Below are 25,000 nucleotides of genomic sequence, written 5' to 3'. Positions count from 1 at the left end.
TGAACAGATTAATGAGCCTTCAACCAAATCTACATTTGAAACTGTGTAGGGAGTCAGCCTCCACCACATCATTTCCTAATGCATTCCATTTGTTAACTACTCTGACATTGAATTTTTTTCTAATTTCTCTGTGGCTCATTTGGGGACTACGTTTCCACCTGTGTCCCCTTGTTCGTGTTCCAGCTGTGCTAAAGAGTTTGCTTTTGTCCACCCTGTCAATTCCCCTGAGAATTTTGTAGGTGGTTATCATGTCTCCCCTTACTCTTCTGTCTTCCAGGGATGTGAGGTTTAGCCCCCTTAGCCTTTCCTCGTACCTCATACCTCTCAGTACTGGGACGAGCCTGGTGGCATACCGCTGAATCTTCTCAAACTTTGTCTTGTGTTTAATTAGGTATTGACTCCAGGCTGGAGCTGCATACTCCAGGATTGGTCTTACATAAGTGGTATACAGGGTTCTGAAAGATTCCTTACACAAGTTTCTGAAGGCAGTTCTTATGTTGGCCAGTCTAGCATATGCCGCTGATGATATTCTTTTGATGTGGGCCTCTGGGGACAGGTTCGGTGTGATATCAACCCCCAGATCCTTCTCTCTATTTGACTCTTGCAGGATTTCCCCTCCCAGTTGATACCTTGTGTTCAGCCTCCTGCTCCCGTTCTTCATTAGCCCAACCACTTGGGCTGGACGGTAGAGCGACGGTCTCGTTTCATGCAGGTCGGCGTTCAAGCCCCGACCGTCCAAGTGGTTGTGCACCATTCCTTTCCCCCGTCCCATCCCAAATCCTTATCCTGACCACTTCCAAATGCTACATAGTCGTAATGGCTTGGTGCTTCCTCCTGATAGTTCCCTTCCCTTCCCTTCGCCTAATTTCATCACCTTACACTTTCCCGAGTTGAACTTTAGCAGCCATTTTCTAGACCATTCCTCCAGTTTATCCAGGTCATCCTGTAGTCTGTGTGTGTGTGTGTGTGTGTGTGTGTGTGTGTGTGTGTGTGTGTGTGTGCGTGTGCGCGCGCGCGCTCGCTGGTCAGAGTCTGTGTGTGTTGACGTCTTAGTGTATATAATTATCTTCCTACTCCGAAATGAATTATGTCAACAGCAACTCTGGAAAAATAAAGAGCCCTAAAAACGCCAATCTTTTAGTACAGAATAAACGAGCATACAGTGTAAACACACTTGATGTATTCAACACACGGCATGTATACAACATGATATATGCAACAAACATGATGATATATGCAACAAACATGATGATATATGCAACAAACATGATATATGCAACGAACTGGATATATGCAACACAATATGTACAATGCGCTCAATATTTACAGATACTGATATATTTTCCTCAGGTCGTTTGCAGTATGTGAGGTATGAACAGGTGTCTAGCAGGACGCACTATGACGGACTTATTGCATGAGTGTATTTAGTAGGAAATAAAGTGTCTTGGCACGGATGACGGGGGGGGGGGGGGAAGAAGGTGAAATAATATAGGTAGAAGACACCAAAACACAGAGAGAAGAAACAAAGGAAGTTTAGCATCAAACTGTCACGAACATACAGTTTAGATCACATTATTAAGGGGTCTAATACTCTTCAGCTCGATGCTCGTCCCCTGAGCCAAATTATTCATGGTTTCTGATTGATCAGATACACTGTTCATTAGGGAATTATGCTTGAGCCTCCTGTGTCTTCTGTCGAAAAAAAATCCGGAATCTGTTGAAAGTTTTCTGCCCAAAACAGACTCTTTTAAATTGGAAAATTTGACGTGGGTAATTGGAGATTTTTGTGCCTTTTTGCAGGCCATCTCTTTTAAGCACGTTCTCCTTTCTTGTTTTTCATTACTAAGGGGTAATATAGAGGTCAGTGTCACACTGTCTGTCACTTTATCCTGAGTTTCACTGATCCGAGAGTAGAGAAGTTGTTTGTTCTCCGGCGTGGAAGTTGTCTTGGTCGTTGAAGGTGTGACGGAACCTTCAGAGGGCCGTCGCTCTTCGTCTTCTTCAATCTCCACCACCACGCATCCGGAGGCCATGGATGGGGCCGGAGGCGAGGCAGCAGCAGCAGTAGGAGGAGCAGCAGCAGCAGCAGCAGCAGCAGCAGTAGCAGCAGTAGCAGCAGCAGCAGCAGGAGCAGGAGCAGCAGTAGCAGCAGTAGCAGCAGCAGCAGCAGCTGCTTGACCTCTAAGAGAGAAGCCTCTGGGAGTCTCTGAGGTTGCTGGTGTAAGTATGGCTAACTTAGGTGCGTGTGAAGGAAAGCCGTCCCCAGCCGCCGCACCTGGTGACGCCGGCCCTCGACGCTCCACCACCTGTCCAACACAACCAGATATAAACAACAGTCCAGCAGCTGGACAACCTCATAAATATTGTCAAGCAGTATCCTCCCCCTGCGATAGCAGCCTGACGATTTAAATGCGATCGCAGCACACAGTATACATTCACTCCAACAAAAATCTACAACTTACGGCCTATTCATGCCCGTGCTACCTCTTGGATGGCTTAATCGTCATCAATCAATCAATGTAGAAAGTTTTTTTTTCAATAGGAAACTCATCAAATCCAGGTCCAGGAATTACTAACGAAACCTGTACAGCTTTCCTCAATCATTGTGGCGATACTTACATTTTAAGTTGACGAAGTTCGAAATACCACAACCAAAGGTTATTATTTGTTAAAAAACTATCTCGTAGTTTAATAGTTTTGAATAAATGTAAACAAAGCCGCCATGATTGTTGACAGATGTAAAGGTTTCGCAAGTGGATGAGTAAATGATTGATGGATCCTGGTCCGGACTCTAGCTAAAGCATTAGAAACCCTACAGTGATTACCTGATATACAACCCGTCCACACACTAGGCTGCTTAAGGGGCCTTAACGCAGTATAATGAAAATTGTTCAATTTCAATCAATCATTATTTGCAAGTAGTATATGATAAGGGCTTCAACTGGTCCAAGTCTCATCATCGTAGCGTAAATAGGAAGGGAGAAAAAAAGTATTGAACTATGTTTCAAAAATTTTCCAAAATGGTAAACAATTAACATCAAACACTAAGTGACAACTGAAATCCTATCTATGACTCTAAGCACTCACAATATTATATAATAAGGTATTTTAATAATTAGTTTTATGCCAATAAAGTTTTGTTAAAAAAAACATTAGATTTTTCTTCTCAAATTTCTTTTCATATTTTGTATCGGGCGATTTGCATGAACCGTATACGCCTTACAGAACGTAAGCCTATCTGTAGGGATACTAATTTTGGAGGAAATTGGTTGATGTCAACCTCAACCACACGTGGCGGAATCTATGACTTTATTGTCATTTATTGTCAAGTAACAAAATTTCTAGTCCTATTTCATTTTTTTTCAATTTATATGAAACTTACACCGTATGTGTAGAGTTTACGTCTCTACAATCTCTCCGAAACACTTTATTCCTAAGTTCATTTATTGATTTTATAAATATTTGCAAACATGAAATATCGGCATAATTTTGGGGGGAATTTTGACTGTATTAGTAAAACTAAACATATTTTGGATAATCCGCTTAGACAAATCCTTTATTATATGCTAATGTGATAGAAGAGTGTCACAGAAATGATTTAATTTGAAACTTGTGGTTGTATTGATTGATTGAAAATGTGAAAAATTCGTTGAAAAAACTAGTTTTTTTCTCCCTTTCTATTTAGGCTGCGATACTGAGACTTGGACCAGTTGCAGCACTTTTCATATACAACTAGCAAATAAAGTTTGACTGGAATTGAACAACTTTTATTTTACTGCTTTAAAGCCCCCTTAAGGCAGCGATCATCCTCCCCCAACCCTTCTTCACACTAGGCTGGTTAAAGCAGCGGACGTCGTCCCCAGACGCATTCATCAATTTTAACATACAGTACTGTGTATTCAAAATAGGTTTGTTCTTATATATATAAATTAATATCAATATACATAAAAATTATATGTATAGTTAGGCGTAGGTTAGGTTAGGTGTTTAGGTTCTGTTGGCGATTATTTGTATTTTTAGTACATAGGTGAAGCATTTACAGCGTTGTGATTCGAACGAATTTCGTCAGTGAAGCACTTGTTCCGGAAGTATTCGAACGTCAGCAGTTGAGAGTCGTGTGTAAACCGTTTTTCATTCATAAACAGGGGGTTTGGCGGGTGCATGGAATCACTTTTGGGTCTTTGTTTGGAGGATGGGCTGTGGGCTGGATGACGTCCTAACCACTTCCGGAACAAGCGTTTCGCTCACGTCCACTGTTCGAACAACAATTCTATAAACAGCCCGTCCTCCAAACAAAGACCCAAAAGTGATTCCATGCACCCGCCAAACCCCCTGTTTATGAAAAAAAACCGGTTTACACACGACTCACAACTGCTTTCGTTCGAATACTTCCGAAACAAATGCTTCACTGACGAAATTCGTTCGAACCACAACGCTGTAAATGCTTCACCCACGTACTACAAATACAAATAATCGGCAACAGAACTTAAACACCTAACCTAACCTAACCTATGCCTATATATATGCACAACATGATAATATATTTTAATATTAATTTATATTTGAGAAAATTCTCGTTTTGAATGAACAGCATGTAAAAATTTATGAATGCGTCTGTGGGGTCGACCGCTGGATGGAATGGACTTGAGTCGATGACGGGTTGGAGTAAGTGGGGTGACCAGGTTTGAGAGGAGTGTGGTAATCTAACACTGGGTGCAGCAGCCCGTCCTCATCAACAAAGGCCACATGCCTGCTAATCCAGCCGTCAAACCCCCTGGTTTATGAATTAAAAAAAAAAACGTCTAATACTCGACTCACAACTAATCACGTTCAAACATTTTTCGAACAGTGCTTCGCTGATGACTGTTAAAACCACAACGCTGTAAAATGCTTCACCCACGTTCAATCAAATTCAAATCGGTCCCAAAAGAACCTAAACATCTATAACCTAACCTAACCTAACCTAAACATCTATAGCCTAACCTACATCTAACTATACATAGAAGTGTAATATATAATAATATTTATATATGAGAAAAAAGTATTTTTAATACACAATTCGTTAAAATCGATGAATGCGTCTTGGAGTAGGGGGGGGGATGGGGGTGGGGAGGGGAGTCGGACCCCGCTTAAACGAGCCTGACCAAAAGAGAGTTGGAGGGGGGGGGGGATAACAACGATAGAAAAGTCTACCTTTGTCTGTGTTGACATCTTGAGACCGGTGCCAGAGGTACGATGAGCCGTCACGGTGGTTCTCAGAGCTGTCGACCCTACGGTAAGAAAGGAAACTGTTTACTACCACATGTATAGTATGTAACTCAACAGTAGTTTACAGTAAAGAGGGGGGGGGGTAAACTGTATCAATCACGAACGAGCAGCAGAGCGTTCAGTAACAGCGGGTCGTAATATGTGAAGATTGGTCTACACGTCCTCCACGAAGCAGTATTTGGCTCCTCCATGTGTAAATGATTCACACATGAGTGGGGTATACTCCTACATATCTCCGGTATGTGTAAATGATTTACACAGGAGTGGGGCATAATCCTACATATCTCCGGTATGTGTAAATGAGTTACATAGGAGTGGGGCATAATCCTACATATCTCCGGTATGTGTAAATGAGTTACATAGGAGTGGGGCATAATCCTACATATCTCCGGTATGTGTAAATGAGTTACATAGGAGTGGGGCATAATCCTACATATCTCCGGTATGTGTAAATGAGTTACACAGGAGTGGGGCATAATCCTACATATCTCCGGTATGTGTAAATGAGTTACATAGGAGTGGGGCATACTCCTACATATCACCGGTATGTGTAAATAAGTTACACAGGAGTGGGGTATACTCCTACATATCTCTGATATATACAAAGGGTTTATAGGGGAGTGGGGTAGACCCCTTCTATTAATTACGGGTGATTCTAATAACCTGCAGTGGCCGGGGAAGGTCACTAGAGGGAGAAGTGAGAACTCACAACACTGATCTGGAAAGTGGTTGCTATAGAGTTTAACCCTAGAAAGTGCAAGGTAATGAACGAGGCTGCTAGAAAAAACACATAAGACACAGAGTACCATCTGGCAAGGAATCTGAAAGGACACATTACAATAATTCTTTCAAACTAGTCATTGTGCATGGCGTATGTAACTTAGCAAGTATCAGGACTGACTTCATGAATCTGATTGCGGAGATTAAAACATCCTTCTACGGATACTCGGAGAAGACTTTGGCCAAGGGGTTTATGAAGCATTTATGTGTCCATTTACGAAACCTGTACATCTTTCCTTGATCAAGGAGGCTTAGTCTGTATTTATTAAGCAGTTAATGAGCTAGGAAACGCTGCTAGGTTGTTACATACAACCCCTCGTACCACTTCGCAACTCATAGCTGTTTAATAAGTGCAAACTAAGCCATCACGAATGAAAACAAACACATACACACAAAGAAGGGTTAGTGGAGATATGATTACCACATACAAGATTCTTATAGGAATTGATATGGTAATTAAATACAATTTATTTAACACATAAGGGACACGCACTAAGGGACACAGGTGGAAACTGAGTACCCAGATGACCCATAAATATATTAGAAAGAACGTTTTCAGTGTCAGAGTAGTTAACAGATGGAATGCATTAGGCAGTGATGTGGTGGAGGCTGACTCCATACACAGTTTCAAATGTAGATATGATAGAGCCCAGTAGGCACAGGAACCTGTACACCAGTTGATTGACGGTTGAGAGGCGGGACCAAAGAGCCAGAGTTCAACCCCCGCAAACACAACTAGCTGAGTATATCCGCATACACAACCCCCCCCCCCCCCCCCCCAACACACACACGCGCGGCCGGCTTTGGTGGGAGCCGGCCGGCCGAGCGGACAGCACGCTCACACGTGATCCTGTGGTCCCGAGTTCGATCCTGGGCGCCGGCGAGAAATGATAGGCAGAGTTTCTTTCACCTTATGCCCCTGTTACCTAGCAGTCAATAGGTACCTGGGAGTTTGTCAGCTGTCACGGGCTACTTCATGGTGTGTGTGTGTGTGTGTGTGTATGGTGTGGGGGAAAAAATAGTAGTAGTAGAAACAGTTGATTGACAGTTGAGAGGCGGGCCGAATGAGCAGAGCTCAACCCCCGCAAGCACAACTAGGTAAATACACACACACACAAGCCATGCAACACAAGAGGAAAAACAGAGAAGAAACATCATGCGAGCAACAGGTGTTCCAAAGCCCACCAAAATCCAGACAACTACGCCGTCACGTTGCCAGGATAATGACCATAAATGACAGGGAATTGGACCACAGAAATGAGGCGGAAGGTGGACGACGAGCCGGAACAATTGCTTGAAATGAGAAGGAAGAGAAGACGTCCAGAGATAGATCGAAATGGAAGGGGGGAAGGAGGGAGAGGGAACTCTGATAGCAACAGAAGAATAGCTCAAGGATTCAACTGCAGAGAATTGACGGCACATAGAAATTGAACCAAGACTATATCACCTAGGAGTCCTTTAAACCTATGTCCTGTAAACAATGAAAACCTGTTTTACGAGGTTGTGCTGGATACATTAAGTCAATGCTCAGAAGACCTTTCAACTAATAAGGCTTTTCCCAGACTTGGCCCAGGCTTGGTCCTGGCTTGGCCCTGGCAAGGTCCAGAAGCTGGAGATATGTCTCCATAAACACAGGTTGTGAGGAGCACACATTAAACACCGCCTGCCAGAAGATCAACAGTACTGGTAGTTTAGGCTTTCATCAGCCATAGCCAGACAGCTGGTGTCTGGATTGTGAGATACCGACACACAGCTGTCACTATCCTCACCTTCCTGCAGTGAGAGAGAGAGAGAGAGAGAGAGAGACAGACAGACAGAGAGAGACAGACAGACAACAGACAGACAAACAGACCGACAGAATATTTATAGTTATAACATATATTCAGGTGATTTTTAGTGGGTATTTCCTCTGCACTTAAACTTATCATGACCTAAACAAACTATTTGTCCAGGTCAACATTAAAGTGACACAGTTGTGGCAAGAGGATGGGTGACACAGCAAGAGAATGTCGCCCAACCCACTACTGTCAGAATTTCGTCCCCAATTATCATCGATATTCTACTACCACCAGCTGTATATACAGGAAAATAAAATTCATGCATAAACTTACATACACACAGACATAGGTACAGACTATACAGCTATAGACATACAGACTATACAGCTATAGACATACAGACTATACAGCTATAGACATACAGACTATACAGGTATAGACATATGGGCAACAAACAAACTGAGGACCTGGAAAAAGGAGGCATAAACGGAGTCAATCTTTCCCTAAGCCTAGTATAGTACATTTATGAACCACGTTAGGCCTAGGACTGCGTTTGTTATGCATAGGATTGATTATTTAGGCCTAGGTCAGATTATATTTATGTTGAAGCTGTTACAGTGTTATGTTATGCTATTTAGAGTATTCAAATAGTACATAATGTGAACTTTTTTGTGAAAACGTAGTCTATATTTTGAACATCCATCCATAGTCCTCCATCCATCCACCAGTCTCCGTGGTGTAGTGGTAAGACACTCGCCTGGCGTTCCGCGAGCGCTATGTCATGGGTTCGTATCCTGGCCGGGGAGGATTTACTGGGCGCAAATCCTTAACTGTAGCCTCTGTTTAACTCAACAGTAAAATGTGTACTTGGTTGTAACAACGATTCTTCGCGGCGGGGATCGTATTCCAGGGACCTGCCCTAAACGCTACGCGTACTAGTGGCTGTACAAGAATGTAACAACTCTTGTATATATCTCAAAAAACAAAACAAAAATAGTAGCTATGAGCCCTGAAGCACTAAGAGGCTCTTCATAACAATAATAACCTTGGGTTGTGAAGTTTCCAAGCTCGTAAAGTGTTTACTAAATGTAAACAAAGCCGCCATGATTAAGAAAAGTTGCATAGGTTTCGTAAGTGGTTGTGTAAATGCTTGATGAATCCTGGTCGTGAAGGGTTGGTGGTAATGCCAACAAAGTTTACAGTAAGCTGAAGGCTTACTACGTCAGCTTTAACGTCATCTGATTAGTCTGGACAAAAATACAGGTCACGCCCCTTCCGTGTCCACTAACAAGGCGGAAGGTTGCAGATAAAAGTGACCAAACAAAGCCAACCGCAGGGAAAACGTAAACAAACCAGAGTTTTTTTTTTAGACAGTTTATAAAATCCTCGTGAACACGAACACCTCCTTGTTTATCCACATGCAGCTGTGGGAGGCAGATGACGCTGTCTCTGTATTAAATATACCGTATAAGTCCTGAATGATTAATAATATAAGAGCGTGTATCGTTAATAATGCCAATTATGTCACATCAGAATGATCATTGGACTCTGAAAGTATCTTAATTAGGCTATTAGAGATCGTTAGTTTATACTCGAGACTATGTAGGGTAATGGAGCGAACTTTTGAACATATACTTCAGTATACACAAAGATATATTATCGTAATAATATTACATATTGTGCTAATGTACATATGGCGTAAGGTAGAGCATTGTATGTACCTCTAGGTCTGAGGACTGTGATCGCTGACGATGGGACTATAACAGCCGCCTGTCAGGATACACTGGGCTGCCAGAAACATTTTCCTTCACTATCAGTAAACACGTCACTTGCCAACCAGACATGCTGTCCTCTGAGCACATCTCTACATTCCTCTTACATACAACGTATAATCAAAATGATACAACATTTCTGATTAATATCGAATCGAATCGAATAATACAGGAGAAGATGCCCATGGGGCGAGCGTTGAAGTGGGGACAGTTGAAGAGAAGTCGGTGAGAGGAAACGCTGAAGTTGAAGAGAAAGGGGCAGGGGCTTGACCCAGCTGCGTGTCTGTAGTCGATGCTGAAAAGAACCCAACATCTGGCTAGGCTGGGAGACGGGTCAGAAGGCGGCAGTAGCAGTGCTTCCTTTTTCAAGGTAGAGACAATCTGTCTTCAGGTGGTGTCTTCATTCTTCTTTCTTCTTTCTTCTTTCTTCTTCTTCTTTCTTCTTCTTCTTTCTTCTTTCTTCTTTCTTCTTTCTTCTTCTTCTTTCTTCTTTCTTCTTCTTTCTTCTTTCTTCTTCTTTCTTCTTTCTTCTTCTTCTTGCTTCTATCTTCTATGTGGTGCTTCTTCTTTTTTCTTTCTTCTATTGCTGTTTCTTTTTGCTTCGTGTAGTCATTTGATGTTTGTACTTTGCCTGAACAAACATCAAATGACACGCTGTTGAAACATTGCTTCTATGACTGGATTAACATCCCATTCCAACTCCTGGGGTGGTGAGTATGTTACAACGTCAACACAGGCAGTAGAGTCGTCATCAGAAGACAAGTGGAGGTCTGCAGAAGCATCAGATGTAGGCGTCTGTGTAGCTGGTGTAGTCTCAGGTACAACTGGAGTAGTAGATGGTCCGTCTGGAGTAGCAGTGTGCAAGGATATTGCAGGATCTGTAGCAGGAGCTGTAGCAGGTTGCAGAGGGTGGGCGTCAGCAGACAGGATATCTGCCAAATGCATTTGGAGAGATGGTGATGTCAGGAGCAGAAGTAGAATTTGTGGCTGAAGTCGTAGCACTAGCGGTGGCTAAGGCTGTAGTTGTGAAGAGTTCTTCAGGAACAGTAAATGTTGGTAGACCATTGTCAGTTTATAGGATGTTTAGAATTCGTACGAATTCCTTGGTGTTTGTGCCTGCAATCCTTTCAGCAGTGCGGATGAGTCCCATTATAGCACTGTGATTCCTGTTGGGGAGCAGCATCTTGTGTGGTGAAGGCTGGCTTGTTGATTGACCAGAGAAGGGTTGTGGCTGTTGTGGCTGCGTCGATGACTGGTTGGTAGACTGGGAGCCAGGCCCCCAATTGCGTGCAGACTGTGCAGAAGCTCCGCCCCCACCCGGAAGCAGAGGAAAGTTGGCGGCTTGCATGTTGAATGTTGATGGTTCACGACGAGTGGTGTTAGCTTGCCTGGCGTCGGACATCTTCTGTATTTCCTCACGTCTTCGAGGGCACTCGGCAGAGACGGCAGTATGGTGACCTGGGCAGAGACGGCAGTATGGTGACCTGGGCAGAGAAGGCATTGGAGGAAGTCGTTGGTGCATCGTTTGAAGTGGTGATTCTCGGCGCACTTGTTGCACCGTTAGTCTTGAGATGAACATTGTTTCGTGAAGTGCTCATAGCTATAGCACTTAAAGCATTGTCGAAGCTGGTAGTAGTGTTCTTTGCTGATTTGTCGGGGTGCGTAAGCGATGTCGAAGCACCGGAAGCCGTTGGTGGTAGCAGAGGTTGCTTCCTCAGGCGAGGTGAAGGTGACCTTCATGGTGGAGAGGTGACTGTCCTGCACAGGAATGAACTTTACAGAGACAGCAGTCAAGAGAGGATTCTGTTCAGTTATACTGGTGGCGACGTCGATGGCAGCTTTTTAGGACAGGAGGGAGCCCACTCTCCGGACAAACACCGTCCTGGCTGCGAGAGTATCGTGGTGGGGTGAGGAACATGTCAAGTAGACGCTGTACGGCCTCGGCACTGCTGAACAGCAGTTGAGGAGGTCCTTCATCGTCGACGACGACGTCCAGTGGTGCAACGTTGGTTGTTGAGGTGATCAAATCCGAGATTTCTGACCGGGTAAGGATCCGGTTCCCTCTAAATCGTACTTTGATTCGGTAGATCATGGTGGCTCTTGTCGTTACTGCTCAATGTTTACTCACCCAGCAGTGCTAGGTGCAAGAGAGCCTTGTCTAGAGGGTTGCACTTTCCTAAAGCGGTCTCCCGTCTCTTAATGGTATAGTGCACCGGATCAGGGTGGGAGTTCGCCTTCCAAAAGTAAAGTACTCTGACAGAATGATTATTATAAAAATATTATTAATTTATACAAAAAGTAAGCTGACTTAAAATCAGATCAAAGAAATTATATAATTATTTGCCGGGTATTTATTTTACAAATTGAAGTGAAAACAATTAATATCTATTTACAAAATGAGAAATGCAATTACAAATCAATTTGAGAGACTGAAGTGTCATATTAATTATTTAATAGCAAGATGATGAAGATACACACACACACACACACACACACACACACACACACACACACACACACGGTTGAGAGGTGGGACCAAAGAGCCAGAGCTCAACCCCCGCAAGCACAATTAGGTGAGTACAATTAGGTGAGTACACACACACACACACACACACACACACACACACACACACACACACACACACACACACACACACACCAGTCCAAAAGGAAAACAGTGAAATGAAGATGAGAAACCCATGGTTTAATCAGAGATGTAGGCTAGCTAAGCAGCAAAGTAAAAGGGCGTGGAGAAACTATAGGTATAACAGGACACTGGAGAGCAAAGAAAGATACTAGAATGCCAGTATAGGAATAACAGGACACTGGAGAGCAAAGAAAGATACCAGAATGCCAGGAATGAATATGTCAGGATGAGAAGAGAGGCAGAAAGACAACGAAAATGACATCGCAAGCAAGGCAAAGACTCAGCCTAAATTGCTGCATAGCCACATCAGGAGAAAAACAACAGTAAAGGAACAGGTTATGAAATTAAGGATAGGGGCAGAAGGATTCACTACAAACGACAAGGAAGTGTGTGAGGAACTGAATAAGAAATTCCAAGAGGTCTTCACCTTAGAGCAAGGAGAAATCCCAGAGATAAGAGAGGGAATAGCTAACCAGGAACCACTGGAAGAGTTTGAGATTACCAGCGGGGAAGTAAGGAAGTGTTTACTAGAATTGGATGTGACAAAGGCTATAGGCTCAGATGGAATCTCCCTTTGGATACTAAAAGAAGGAGCAGAAGAACTGTGCCTCTCGCTCTCCATGGTGTATAACAAATCACTGGCAACAGGGGAACTGCCAGAAATTTGGAAAGCAGCTAACGTAGTCCCGATATACAAGAAAGGGGATAGACAGGAGGCACTGAATTACAGGCCAGTGTCCCTAACCTGCATACCATGCAAGATAATGGAGAAGATTGTGCGAAGAAAGCTAGTGGAGCACCTGGAGCGAAAGAACTTTGTAACACAGCATCAACATGGATTCAGGGATGGCAGGTCCTGCCTCACAGGGTTAATTGAATTCTACGACCAGGCAACAAAAATAAGGCAAGAAAGAGAAGGGTGGGCAGACTGCATATTTTTGGATTGTCAGAAAGCCTTTGATACAGTGCCACACAAGAGGCTAGTGAAAAAACTGGAGATGCAGGCTGGAGTGAAAGGGAAGGTACTCCGTTGGATACAGGAGTACCTAAGTAACAGGAGACAACGAGTCAGTGTGAGGGGTGAGGTCTCAGATTGGCGAGACGTTACGAGTGGAGTACCGCAGGGGTCAGTCCTTGGACCTATACTGTTTCTGATATATGTAAATGATCTTCCAGAGGGTATAGAATCGTTTCTCTCAATGTTTGCCGATGATGCAAAAATTATGAGGAGGATTGAAACTGAGGACGATAGTAGGAGGCTACAAGATGACCTAGACAGACTGAGTGAATGGTCCAACAAATGGCTGTTGAAGTTCAACCCGAGTAAATGCAAAGTAATGAAACTAGGCAGTGGAAATAGGAGGCCAAACACAGGATACAGAATAGGAGATGAAGTACTTAATGAAACGAACAGAGAGAAAGATCTGGGAGTTGATATCACACCAAACCTGTCTCCTGAAGCCCACATAAAGAGAATAACGTCTGCGGCATATGCGCGGCTGGCTAACATCAGAACAGCGTGCAGGAACCTGTGTAAGGAATCATTCAGAATCTTGTACACCACATATGTAAGACCAATCCTGGAGTATGCGGCCCCAGCATGGAGCCCGTACCTTGTCAAGCACAAGACGAAGCTGGAAAAAGTCCAAAGGTATGCCACTAGACTAGTCCCAGAGCTAAGAGGCATGAGTTACGAGGAAAGGCTGCGGGAAATGCACCTTACGACACCGGAAGACAGAAGAGTAAGGGGAGACATGAGCACAACCTACAAAATCCTCAGAGGAATCGACCGGGTAAACAAGGATAAACTATTCAACACTGGTGGGACGCGAACAAGGGGACACAGGTGGAAACTGAGTACCCACATGAGCCACAGAGACGTTAGAAAGAACTTTTTCAGTGTCAGAGTAGTTAACGGATGGAATGCATTAGGAAGTGATGTGGTGGAGGCTGACTCCATACACAGTTTTAAATGTAGATATGATAGAGCCCAGTAGGCTCAGGAACCTGTACACCAGTTGATTGACAGTTGAGAGGCGGGACCAAAGAGCCAGAGCTCAACCCCCGCAAGTACAAATAAGTGAGTACAAATAGGTGAGTACACACACACACACACACACAGGCGAGAAGTCGGACTGGCGAACAGTAACAAGTGGAGTACCTCAAGGATCGGTGCTGGGCCCAATCCTTTTTCTAATTTACGTAAATGATATGTTTACAGGAGTGGAATCATACATGTCAATGTTTGCGGATGACGCAAAATTAATGAGAAGAGTTGTGACAGACGAGGATTGTAGGATCCTCCAAGAGGACTTAAACAGGTTGCAGAGATGGTCAGGGAAATGGCTACTGGAGTTCAACACCAGTAAATGTAAAGTTATGGAAATGGGATTAGGTGATAGGCGAACAAAGGGACACTACACAATGAATGGGAACTGCCTACCTGTAACGATTCGAGAAAGAGACCTGGGAGTGGATGTGACACCTAATCTAACTCCTGAGGCACATATAAATAGGATAACGACAGCAGCGTACTCTACACTGGCGAAAATTAGAACTTATTCAGAAACCTAAGTGAGAAGGCATTTAGGGCGCTTTACACTGCCTACGTGAGACCCGTCTTAGAGTATGCCGCGCCATCATGAAGTCCCCACCTGAAGAAACACAAGGAAACTGGAGAAGGTTCAGAGGTTTGCGACGAGGCTTGTCCCAGAGTTACGAGGGATGGAATATGAAGAGCGTCTGAAGGAACTGAACCTTACGACACTAGAGAAAAGAAGGGAGAGAGGAGATATGATAGGGACATATAAAATACTCAGGGGAATTGAGAAAGTGAAAATAGATGAAATGTTCACACGTAATAATAACAGAACGAGGGGACATGGGTGGAAACTGGAAACTCAGATGAGTCACAGAGATGTTAGGAAGTTTTCTTTTAGCGTGAGAGTAGTGGGAAAGTGGAACGCACTTCAGGAAGAGGTTGTGGAAGCTAATACTATTCACACTTTTAAAACTAGGTATGATAGGGAAATGGGACAGGAGTCATTGCTGTAAACAACCGATAGCTGGAAAGGCGGGATCCAAGAGTCAATGCTCGATCCTGCAGGCACAAATAGGTGAGTACAAATAGGTGAGTACACACACACACACACACACACACACACACACACACACACACACACACAGCACTCTTAGATCATCAAGTGCATAAAACAGTTTAATAAAAGGGTGTTTATATGTCCTCGTCTACAGGTCGTCCCTTATCCCTCACATTACAGGTCACATCAACCCACACCACTACAGGCCACATCAACCTACACCACTACAGGCCACATCAACCCACACCACTACAGGCCACATCAACCCACACCACTACACGCCACATCAACCCACACCACTACAGGCCACATCAACCCACACCACTGCAGGTCACATCAACCTACACCACTACAGGCCACATCAACCCACACCACTGCAGGTCACATCAACCTACACCACTACAGGCAACATCAACCCACACCACTGCAGGTCACATCAACCTACACCACTACAGGCAACATCAACCCACACCACTGCAGGTCACATCAACCTACACCACTACAGGCAACATCAACCCACACCACTGCAGGTCACATCAACCTACACCACTACAGGCAACATCAACCCACACCACTGCAGGTCACATCAACCTACACCACTACAGGCAACATCAACCCACACCACTGCAGGCCACATCAACCCACACCACTGCAGGTCACATCAACCCACACCACTGCAGGTCACATCAACCTACACCACTACAGGTAACCCATTAAACAAATCCGGTTGTAGATACAAAATAAATACAGTAGCAGCACTGATGGCTACAAAACCCAAGGGATGGCTGCAGGAGGAAGAAAACGAGCTTCCTCCAAGCCACAACAACAACCTCGATCAATGTCAGTGTTTTTTATGAGACCGGGGGAGCCAGCAGCCTAAGAACATATTATTACAGTACCTTTAGTTGAATTTCTTTATTGCTGTATTCTATTACAAATCTCTCAAAGGGTACAGGTGTGAAATATATTATGCACACGACCACATGTTTTGTATGAGGGTGTAATGAAAATATGAATAAAGGAAGAAACAGAGAGAGAGAGAGAGAGAGAGAGAGAGAGAGAGAGAGAGAGAGAGAGAGAGAGAGAGAGAGAGAGAGAGAGAGACAGACAGACAGACAGAGAAAATGACAGTGTGCGTCAAGTCGAGGCGGTAGGCTTAGTTAAATTTGAAGTACATATTGGTTTCCTGTCAGATTGCAGGGAGATAATTATATTTGGCTAATTAGATAGAGAGAATTAATGTTCCAGAATTAATTCCCTCCCTCTCTCTCTCTCTCTCTCTCTCTCTCTCTCTCTCTCTCTCTCTCTCTCTCTCTCTCTCTCTCTCTCTCTCTCTCTCTCTCTCTCTCTCTCTGTATTTCTACCTTTATACTTCAGTACATCTGCCCCTTTTCATCGACAATGTTTCCTCTTTGCTCACTTCTCCCCCTTTTCATTTCCCCTCTAGCTAGTGTCGGCGCTTCTGGTGCGTCACCGGCCAATGGGATTAACCAATTCATCTATCCCTCTCCCCTCTTCCTCAATCACTCAACTCTCGCGTGTATTATTTGCACATACAGTAGATGTAGGAAAATCCATCAGTTAACCTACCCTTGAATCGCAAGGACAATTTCCTTACGATTCAAAGGTAGGTTGGTTGCTTCCTCAAGGCAGAGGAAATAAATCACTCAACCCACCTGTGGATGGAAAGGATATAAAACTGAAGCAGTCAAGTATTCCACTTGTGCAGGCGATGAGTCACAATAACGTGGCTAAAATATGTTGACCAGACCACACACAAGAAGGTGAAGGGACGACGACGTTTCGGTCCGTCTTGGACCATTCTCAGAAAAATGGTCCACGAATGGTCCAGGACGGACCGAAACGTCGTCGTCCCTTCACCTTCTACTGTGTGGTCTGGTCAACAATCCACTTGTGACTTGTAGGGCCAGAGAGCATCTGTATAAGAGAACTAAGACAGGCAATCACTCACCTGTAGACTTGCGCGCAAGCACGGGGGGCTTGGTCTTGCGGCCGAAGCACCGGTTGAGCTCGTTCCTGAAGTTGATGGTGTAGGTTCCGTAAACGAGGGGATTGACGCAGCTGTTGCTGACGGCCATGATGAAGAGGGCGTCTTGGAGGCGCTTATCTACCTGCTCCGCGCTCTCCCGGTCAAACATGTACCTGTCGGCAGGTGGGGAGGAGTGTTAGTTGAGCTGGGGGGGGGTAGTTGGGGAGGGGAAGGGTTGTTTGTAGGAGAGGGAAGAGGTTGTGCATGGTGAAGGAAGAGGTTGTGCATGGTGTGGGTTGTGAGTTGTGGGAGAGAATTGCGAGTGCCTACGATCTGAACATTTAAATAAATGTAAACACTGATGAAGGCTGCAATAAGCTTCAGAAAGACCAGGACAAACTGCAGGAACACTGTAGCAAATGGTCTCTAAGAGTTCAACTCCATCAGGTGCAATGTAATAAAGACAGATGTTTGAGGCAGAAGAGCAGACACAGGGATCAAACTTGTCTCGTGACGCACGTGTCAATCACCAGCTGTTCGTGCAGGACTGACTAACGTAACAACTCTCCGCACCAGACACGTGCTACACCTGAGAGATAAGAACCAAGATGAACGATTAATGGAACTAAATCTCACACCACTGACATCAAATTTCAGAGAGACATGATTACTGCATACTAGATGCTCAGAGGAATTAGCAGGGTAGACAAGGCAAGATAGTTTGACATGAGTGAAACACCTTCAAGATAACATGAAGTGGAAGTTAACATCGGATTTGAAAAAGTAATTTTACTTGTAATCAGTCATACGCACACAGGTGCACGTAGAAACATTCTCACACACACAAGCGTACACAAGCACACACAAAGAACGTCCTCGTTAAGAGCTGCAAAATGAGAAAGAGATTATCTCTGGGGACCGAGAGATCAAAGAAAACACACTAATCACAGGATGGAATTGTAAATCCTGAAAGAGAAAAGAAATACGATTTAATAGGAGAAAGATTAATGAATACAGTAATTACACTCTGAGGAGGAGGAGGAGGAGGAGGAGGAGGAGGAGACAAAGAAGGAAGACTTTCCTCAGATGTGCCTCGTTACTCTAAGCTTTAAGCACTTGCCAAAATGTATATTCTGAGATGTCAACTGGAGCCTTGTAAACTCTGTCTATCTTCAACATCCAGAAAGGATCTCACACAAAATCTTTAGTCCATGGCCTAGCCTAACAATCTAATCTAACCTAGACATCCAATAAAGATAAAATTTATAAAAGAGCTGTATAAAACAGCAACTATAAATAATGAACACCGAAGACAGTAATGGGATGAAATCAAATATTGCGAAATCTTTAAGTGAGAAAAGTACTGGAACATCCTAGGTGACTTGTAAACATGGGACGCGCGGTGACGTCAGTCTGACGGTGAGTGTTGGAGAGTGAGGGTGTGGCGGTCGTGCTCGTCCTGTCCTCTGAAGCCTGACCTCGTCCCAGATAATGACTTCTTTCAAGTGTTTCACGTATCATGAATATATATCTTCAAGTATTGTACTATTTATTTTTAGTAGTGTATATGTGAAGATCCAGCCCATTCTCTTTGTTTTGGTAGTACTTATAGTAACGATGAGGAGCATAGTACATATACCGACGTACAACGCAATTAGAAAGTAGAAATCAGTACTATTGAATTTAAACAAACCGGATTTATATATATATATATATATATATATATATATATATATATATATATATATATATATATATATATATATATATATATATATATATATATATATATATTTTGCAAAGACAAACTAAACTAACCTAACCTTCATAGGTCGCATCTGTCCTAGCTATCTGAGGCCTAATATAGTACATACTGTATATGTGCTATACTAGGCCTAGGAATATTTAAGTGTTTTTTATCTTTATTTTTTGGGGGGCTCAGTAAAGTGAATAGTACAAAATTCTACTATCTATTTTGTTAGTACGTCAATATTTGTACTATGGTGCACACAGTTATAAAAAAAATAGTATCTAAACAGGAGGACAGGTTGCTAACCTTACCAAGTGAAGATAAAGGATATGCCTGCGCATTTATTCTGGGTAACAAACTGCCTGATTGGGTTGTTATCTTCCATTACATACACGTTCGATTATTTACTTACAACCGGTTTTGCAACCCCACATGTCATTTGTGAGTAACTCACTTCTCGTCTTATTAAGCATTTAAACCTCATATTTTGTAGCTAAGCCTAAACCATGGCACATTATTCACACATTGTTGTGACTTTAGTGTTCAGTGATGTTCCCGTCTTGTACTCCTCTCACATTGTATGTTGCTTCCCTAACACAGTCACTAGGAGCCCTCAGGAGGATTCGAACCTGCACACTGCGTACCTCCAAGCACACGCCTTAGACCATTTAACCACGAAATGCTTATAAACAATGAAGCCTGAGATTCAACTGAATCCTCTGAGGGGGGCCCTGAGGCTTCCACTGAAGCTAAGTCAGGGTTTCACTCATGCACTCTGGCTGTGGTCCAGGAGTTCTGCCCCAATGCTTCTCTTCAGTAAAAGCTTCAGGAGCTTTGAGGATTCAACTGAATCCTCTGAGGGGGCATGAGGCTTCCACTGAAGCTAAGTCAGGGTTTCACTCATGCACTCTGGCTGTGGTCCAGGAGTTCTGCCCCAATGCTTCTCTTCAGTAAAAGCTTCAGGAGCTTTGAGGATTCAACTGAATCCCAGGTTTCTTTGCTTATGATCATATCGTGATTAAGTGATCTAAGGCGTATGCCTGGGCGTACCCAGTGTGCAGGTTCGAATCCTCCTCATGGCTCTTGTTGATTTCCTCATTGATGCATCACATTAATGTTATTTCTTTGGGCATTGCTTCTGTATCTACCTGGTTAATTCTGCTTAGAATCTCCTATGTCATTATCATGTCTCCTTTATTTTTTTTATTTTCTACAGTACGGCGAGACTCAACTTCCTATCTTTTTATAGTTCAGGATGAACCTTGTTACATATGATTTAACTTTTTTTATCTTCGGTGTTTCTTCAAGTTCTTTATGTTGGGGTTCCATACCAGGGCAGCATACTCGAGAATGGGTGATTGATTAGTTGATGAAGATTAAAGCACCCAAGGGGTGGCACGGGCATGAATAGCCCATAGGTAGTAGATTGTTTAAAGTGAATGTGATTTTTGGTTGTGAAAGGATATACTATATCCTAAGCTCACATTTAAATCGCCAATCCTTACTTATGTGGCTACTATCGCGGGGGAGGATACTACTTGACAGTCTTTATGAGGGTGTCCAGCTGCTGGACACCTTTTTTGACGAGAAGAGTGGCTGTGTTGATGGCTTCATGGTGGTTACTGCAAGATTCGGGGACTCTTAAAGCTCTTCTAAGGTCGGTAGTTGCTTCACATTCCAGGAGGTAGTGAAGTAGTGACTCTTGTGTGATTGTTTGGCAGAAGATGCATTTTCACTCTCTGAGTTCACTAATTTCCCCAGCTGGATATGTAACCTGGACGTAGTCTGTACAACCGAACTGCTATTTCCCTGTGGATTCCTTTTGGTATATTTAACCTGTCTAATTTGGTTGCCTGAAGATACCATGTTGCAGAAGGCGAACCTTCAGCTACTCTCTGGTGTAGATAGGCCTTGTTGAGGTGTGAGAGTTTTTTTGGTGATGGTGTTTTTTATGTATGCTTGGCTAGTGTAACAAACTAGGCTGTTGTAAGAATTATTCCAGAAGGTTCCAAAAGTCGTGCAGGGACCTGACCTCACAACGCACATTCCTCTGGGAATTAGCAGGTCTGAGTCACAAATGGCGGGCATCTTTGTTCATAGTTTTGTATAATGAATCATCCTATAGTATTCAGTAATTTAGAGAAATTAGCCTTTATTCATTTTGTATTAAAATTGTATTGTATAATAGTACTGGGTACAATATCAAGAGTATTCTAATTATTGAGTTTAAGTCACCATCAGTGACGTCACGAATCAGATCTAACTTGTAAGGCGGAGTGACCGGCGGTCATAGGTCATCAGGGTTGACATGTCTACTATTTCTCAAAGTTCAATTAACCATTTTGGGGATCGGGAACAGCTCTGCCGTTAGATGTTTGTGTAATTTAATTTCAGTAAAATAATTCAACCAGTCTGGATCAATTAAGTACAACTGAGGTTAATTGTTATAACTTAAACCTGGCTAGTAACTTGGTAAAACTTTGACTAGGCGGAAGGATACAATGTTCTAGTCTGGGCTAGGCCAGACGAGGACAGATCAGTGTGGACTCCAGAGCAACTGGGAGAGGTCAACCATCTTCCTCTCCCCAAGACCAGCCCAACATCTTTAGCTGGTAAAACATAGAGGTATAGTTGCTATTGTTATGTATAGGAATAGTCTTCATTGCCATTCAGGTCAAGTAGGGAGTGTTAAAGTGACAGGGAGTGAACATATTTAGATTTTGTTTTAGTTTTTCTTTTAATAAATTAATTAGGTAATAAATTGCATTTTTATTATTTCCATGTGTTTTATGTGTATACTTGTCCTGGTCACGTGGTCCACACGAGGCAGAGTTGGATTGGGCGCCGATTCTAACATCGAATCATTCCCGTGTAATTAATTTCACACTCTTAAGTTTCCACGGTCATCGGTTATAGTGGGGATCAAGCCCCAAGGTTGATTAATTAGCGTGATCGATCCAGACCTCGATCATTGCTCGGTGTTGCTGGTCTGGTGGTGGCAGCGTAGAGGCGACTCTAGGGTTTTGCTCAAAGCCTAGGTCACGCCATACTGGGTGTAGAATCCTAAGTCGGTCAATCGTCTTAGGACCACGTGGCGTGGAGTTGGCTTTGGTAAAAGTTTTGGAGTCCCTTGGTAGAGAATAAAAAGTAAGAATACGGGTAGAGGGAAAAGAAGGAAAGATAAGTAGAGAGAGAAACCCTACCCGTGTTACACTAGGTTGGATTCTTTGGTTGATCACTTGGATGACGAGTTGCAAATTTAGCAGTTTCATAGGTTTTCTCATTTAATGGGATTCCAACATGGGATGGGATCCAGTTTAAGGTTATGTTGAGTCCTTTGCCTTTAGCGAAGGCAAAGACTGCTCCTATATACAAAATTGTGGAAATTATTTTCACGTTATCTTTCCACTTTTTTCCCTAATATTTGAAGTGCAGCTTTTGAGTCTGTGTGTGTGTGTGTATGAATGCATTTTGAGTGTTTTGCGCAATCACATATGTGGACAGTTTAACTGCTGTATGGCAAACAGCCCAGTTTGGGTTGATGATACTGTTCCAGTCTCCAATATGGCTGTTCGCCGTCCGTGCAAAGAGCAGCACCAGCATCCTCATGGTGTGTCCACCGACCTGTGAAGATGTGGGTGGCTCCTGCTACTGCAAGGCTCATCATTTGCTTCTCTATGATGCGCTTTACGATTGTTGGCTCATAGGCAGCCTTTTTCATCAGAAGACCTTCTATTACTGTTTTGAAGGTGGGCTTCTCCCACGGTGGGGAACAAGTGTAGTTTGGGTGTGGTTGATCTCCTCCTTTATCATGAATTATGTTCTTTAATTATAGTCTGCTGAGGACTTCTCCCGCTTTTTTTTGTTTTTCTACCGCAGACGTGGCCACACATTTACAATGCTAACCAGCATATATACATTTTCTTCTGTCCTCCATGGACAGGGTTAGAGAAGTGTTAAACATGGCAGCCCAAGAGTTTCCATTGTTTTGGCCAAGTCCAACCACCAAGGCCTGTCGTACTGAGCCTGGATCAGGGGAACAAGAATGGGTCTCAGACAGGAAGAATATTGTTCTCGGAAGGCTCCTCTGTCCAAGTTCCTGAAGTTTGAAGGAACATTTGCCAGTATGGGATATCTGCCGACGTTATTCTGCTCATGGGGTGTCTTTGGTGTTAGATTTGAATCTACTCCAAGTCTTTCTCATTTTCAGACGTTTGAAGTTGGTTTTCCCTCACCTTGTACTGTATTTTGGGTCTTCTCACACCTTTGTTCTATTCCCCATAACATTGCATTTTTCTTGGTTTAAGTCCAGTAGCCATTTCTATTTCTGGAGGCTGTCTAGTTCATCTTGCAACTCATTACAGTCTTTATTTGATCTGATCCTTCTCATCGATTACCATCATAAGCAAACATTGACATGAATGAACAAGCGTCCACTGTTAGGTTGTGTACATATTATGAACAGGATGGGCCTTAGTCCCAACCCTTGAGGGACTCCATTTATTATTTCTCTCAGTTAAGATATCTTTCATTTTACTGTAACTTTGTATTTTGTTATTTTGTCAAAGGTGATCGTATTACATCTTTTATATTCTTGTAGCTTTGGCATATTTAACGCCTCTAGCCTCTCTTCATATCTTGTTTTTCAGTTCTGGAAGCCATTTTGTAGCATGCATTTGTATCTTTTCCAGTATATTGATGTGCTTCTTGAGATATGGGCACCATACAACTGCTGCATATTCCAATTTTGGTCTCGCAAAAGTCTAGAACAGTTTCAGTAATATTTCACCATCCATGTATTAAAAGCGATTATGAAGTTGGAAAACCCAGCATATGCTCCTCACACAATGTCCTTTATGTGGTCCTCTGGTGACAGTCTACTATCCAGAGCCACTTCTGGATCTCTTTCCTTGTTAGAGTTCTTTAATTCCTTTCCATATAATTTGTAGGTTGTGTGTGTGTTAATTTTCTCCCATTTCACATTCTATAACACGACATTTATTCACACTGAATTCGATTTGCCACATGGTGCTCCAAGCACTTATTTTATCTAGGTTCATTTGAAGCATGACAATCCTCTGCGTCTCCCGTCTTCCCCAGTACCTTAGCATCATCTTCTTGAGATGATTTCGGGGCTTTTTTAGTGTCCCCGCGGCCCGGTCCTCGACCAGGCCTCCACCCACAGGAAGCAGCCCGTGACAGCTGACTAACACTCAGGTACCTATTTTACTGCTAGGTAACAGGGGCATAGGGAGAAAGAAACTCTGCCCATTGTTCCTCGCCGGCGCCCGGGATCGAACCCGGGACCACAGGATTACAAGTCCAGTGTGCTGTCCGCTCGGCCGACCGGCTCCCCATCATCCGCAAACATGTTCATATTATTCTGTATTCCTTCTGGTAGATCATTTATGTAGACAATGAACGTTACTGGTGCAAGAAGTGAACCCTGCGGTACTCCGCTAGTAACACTCATACACGCAGATACATTGCCCTAAATCTCCGCCATTGTAATGGAGGAGTTACTTCCTCCTCAGTTTTAATCAGATACATTACACTACGATTTTTAGACAACATGAATGGGGCTTCTGTTTTCAATCTTGTCTTGAAGCATAAAGAGGTTTTTATTATTAAAATCCGTGGAATTTTAATATGGTGTCGGAAAATCCGACACCATTTAATAATCATACAGATAATAGCTGTGTTGTATAAACAAGTTAACCATAGAAAACGTAACTTGTAGTGGAATTACCGTCTAAAGAAAACGGGATATCATCACCACATACTATTATAATTCACCAGCTATTCTGCTGGGAATTATTCTTAAATACATTAGTCTTTGGACTTTACCATCATAAAACATCTTATATAAATTAACTTAATTATCAATATTAAAGTAGAGTAAATGTGACCCTTCTAT

General features: G+C 43.1%; 1 protein-coding gene across 1 annotated transcript in view; it reads right to left on the bottom strand.

Annotated features, from left to right (window-relative positions):
• Window positions 1-1,562: 1,562 nt before the first annotated feature.
• The window catches only part of LOC123755676 (gonadotropin-releasing hormone receptor-like), an 83,511-nt gene continuing 60,073 nt past the window's right edge, over window positions 1,563-25,000 (bottom strand). The window contains exons 6-8 of the mRNA XM_069299933.1: window positions 17,316-17,506; window positions 5,194-5,270; window positions 1,563-2,306 (exon numbers count right to left, since the gene is read on the bottom strand). Of these exons, the coding sequence (XP_069156034.1) occupies window positions 1,563-2,306; window positions 5,194-5,270; window positions 17,316-17,506 (1,012 nt within the window). The remainder of the gene's footprint in view (window positions 2,307-5,193; window positions 5,271-17,315; window positions 17,507-25,000) is intronic.

This window comes from Procambarus clarkii, chromosome 43 (genome assembly GCF_040958095.1).
Source record: "Procambarus clarkii isolate CNS0578487 chromosome 43, FALCON_Pclarkii_2.0, whole genome shotgun sequence".
Taxonomy (NCBI): domain Eukaryota; kingdom Metazoa; phylum Arthropoda; class Malacostraca; order Decapoda; family Cambaridae; genus Procambarus; species Procambarus clarkii.
Note: the sequence above shows the minus strand (reverse complement) of the source record. Positions and strands in the feature narration are given on the sequence as shown.